At 35.3% G+C, this 2,646-nt stretch overlaps 1 protein-coding gene across 1 annotated transcript in view; it reads left to right on the plus strand.

The window, feature by feature from the left end:
* The window catches only part of LOC108765456 (uncharacterized), a gene marked incomplete at its 5' end in the record, with an annotated part of 3,158 nt that extends 1,085 nt beyond the window's left edge, over positions 1–2,073 (plus strand). Inside the window, 3 exons of the mRNA XM_018514189.1 lie at positions 397–675; positions 790–987; positions 1,379–2,073. Coding sequence (XP_018369691.1) covers positions 397–675; positions 790–987; positions 1,379–1,566 — 665 coding nt within the window. The remainder of the gene's footprint in view (positions 1–396; positions 676–789; positions 988–1,378) is intronic.
* Between the last annotated feature and the right edge of the window lie 573 nt (positions 2,074–2,646).

The raw sequence follows: 2,646 nt of genomic DNA on the forward strand, positions 1-2,646 counted from the left end.
AAAAAAATATTTCATTATAGCGTTTTGGAAAGCTCTAGACCACCGGTTTTACATTTTGGATAAGCCATAAACTGTCGATTATTGATTTCATTATTGAACCTGATGTCTGTGACATTTTTTATTTACCATATTATAAGCTATATCAAGTGTGAGAAATAATTCATTTCACCGGGATCCAATTTTCCATATAATTAGCCTTTTATTTCAATTATCTAAAATTATTTTATTTGATCATAATTAAATCGTCAACATAAAGGGAAGATTATCTTTATTCTTTCCTATTAATAAGTCTACCTCCTTCTTCGATCATGCTATTTACTTTCAATTTATGTCACAATCTTTTTTGAATTGCACGTACTGCTTTACGCAAACAGGATTTTATTGTTTCTTTTTCAGGCGGTTTATGTTTCGCTTACAATTGCGATCTGTACTATAGAGATTACTTTCCGGACTATGATCTTGGCTGGTGGCTTTTCGCCGTCACAATTGTCATCGGCAGTCTGGGCGTCGTGATCGGTGGAATAATTAGCGACAAGATCGTAGCAAAAATGGGAATTCGTTCGCGTGTAGCGTGTCTGGCGATCAGCCAGCTAATCGCAACGCCGTTCGCATTTGGTTCGGTGTATTTCAATCCTCTTTGGGCAATGATCACACTAGGAATCTCTTATTTCTTCGGTAAGAATTCGCGACAGAATTGAATGCTCTAAATTTCCATGCTCAAACATTCCGTAAAATATCGATATTTTATACAGCAATTGCCTTTAAATTCAACGATCGTTTTATTTGCAGCTGAAATGTGGTTCGGAATAGTGTTCGCTGTTGTGGTGGAGATTGTTCCTCTGAAACTGCGATCAACAACCGTCGGCGTTTTCCTGTTTGTCATGAATAACATTGGCGGAAACTTACCTATTCTTGTCGAGCCTACCAGAATAGCCATCGGTTTCCGGGAATCATTGTATATTTTTTACGCTGGTTGCTACGGCATCAGTAAGTATATGTAACGGTGTAGGAAATTAATTCTTATTGCCGCCGTATAATCGTTTATATTTGCAATCGCTTATGTCATTGAATTTTTTATAAAAGTTTCAACTCAGGAAGCAAGAAACATCTTGAAGTATTCCAATTGTAATGTTGCTAGAATGTTCCAAAATGTTTCTTGCTATTATTAGGAATGACTTTCATAAAATTAATTCTTGATTTTATTATCATATCTATAATATATATATATATATAACATTGACGAATCTAAATAAACAGCTATAGGTATCTAAATAAACTAAAAAACAGCCGTGAAAACGACTAATAAGATTGTTCTGGCAAGCCTTTGATCACGAAAAAAACGTGTAACTGGACGATAATATCAGACATTTTGACGTAGGTTCCATTATGTTCTTCTTCACCATGTTCCTAATGGACGGTCCCGCGGAGGTGGAGAGAAAAGTAGACAAGGAGGCTCCGCCAGCGTACGACAATAGCACATTTACTAACGACGATGGCCAATTGCCAACATTGGAACTGCCACCGTTTCCGGCGCGACCGCCGATCTACGAACATTCTCGGCTATGAGTAGAAAAAGGCTCTTGCTTCGAAGAGTGTAATGTAAATAGTGTTTCAGTTATGTTGGACTAAGCATGAGTCAGATAGTTAAAGATTGACGACATTAACCCATTAACGTCGAGATTTTACAAGAAGTGTTTCACACTCTGTTGACAGTTGATAAATTGAAATTGACATAATCTACATTTCTTTATTTCTAGTGGAAAAATACCAGATATTTTGTTTGTGATATTTTTTTGCGTCTTTCGTCGGTCAAATGTTGATGGGTTAAAGTTCCTCGCACGTCAAGTCGAGACTTGCGAAATTGCGCAAAGGCGCGATGTTCAAAGCAGCAACTGCGATAATTAAGAGCTCTGTTTTGTTTGAACGCGGCATGTTGCAAAACATTTACGAGCGCATGGTGGATTACATAATGCTCTTGATAAAGAAGTTTGCAAAAAGGTTGATAAACTCCGACTATCTTTAAAATACGTTCTGTGTTCTTAAAATAGAAGTCTGTAATGAAGTGAGTATCTGCAGGTGTAACTTTTGTAAAAAAAAATAAAAACTTTAATATAATACTGAATTTAATATTGTAGGGATTGATAGAAAAATTAATGGAGCACTGATTGAGATTTGAATTCGGAATTTCTCGTTTTCCATCCTAGTATTTAGTACGTTACTCCAACGATGTTCCATTGTTGTCATAATTATTCTGGTCATCTACGTATACTTTAAATCATAATGCGATTCTCTTTTAAGTCATTTTAATTTAAGTCATGTCAATCATAATTATTATATATAATTATACTTATGTCTATTAGGATCCAGGTGTGTTAAAAAGTGGTTTACGCACGCATATACGCATGTATTCACATATTCAACACGAATTGCATATCGCAAAAAGTGTTTTATTGAGAAAGTCACATAAATTAATATTATAAGCTAATATTAAGTGGCTAATATTGGTTTTGGTGTTATCACATGTCATAGACAGCCTGTCGAGCTCATCATAGCGGATAATACAAAACGATATAATGACATATCGTACATTTTACTATATGTATGGACCACGCTGACGAAACATTACACACAGGATACGAGTAATTT

Source organism: Trachymyrmex cornetzi, unplaced genomic scaffold (genome assembly GCF_001594075.2).
Source record: "Trachymyrmex cornetzi isolate Tcor2-1 unplaced genomic scaffold, Tcor1.1 scaffold490, whole genome shotgun sequence".
NCBI lineage: Eukaryota > Metazoa > Arthropoda > Insecta > Hymenoptera > Formicidae > Trachymyrmex > Trachymyrmex cornetzi.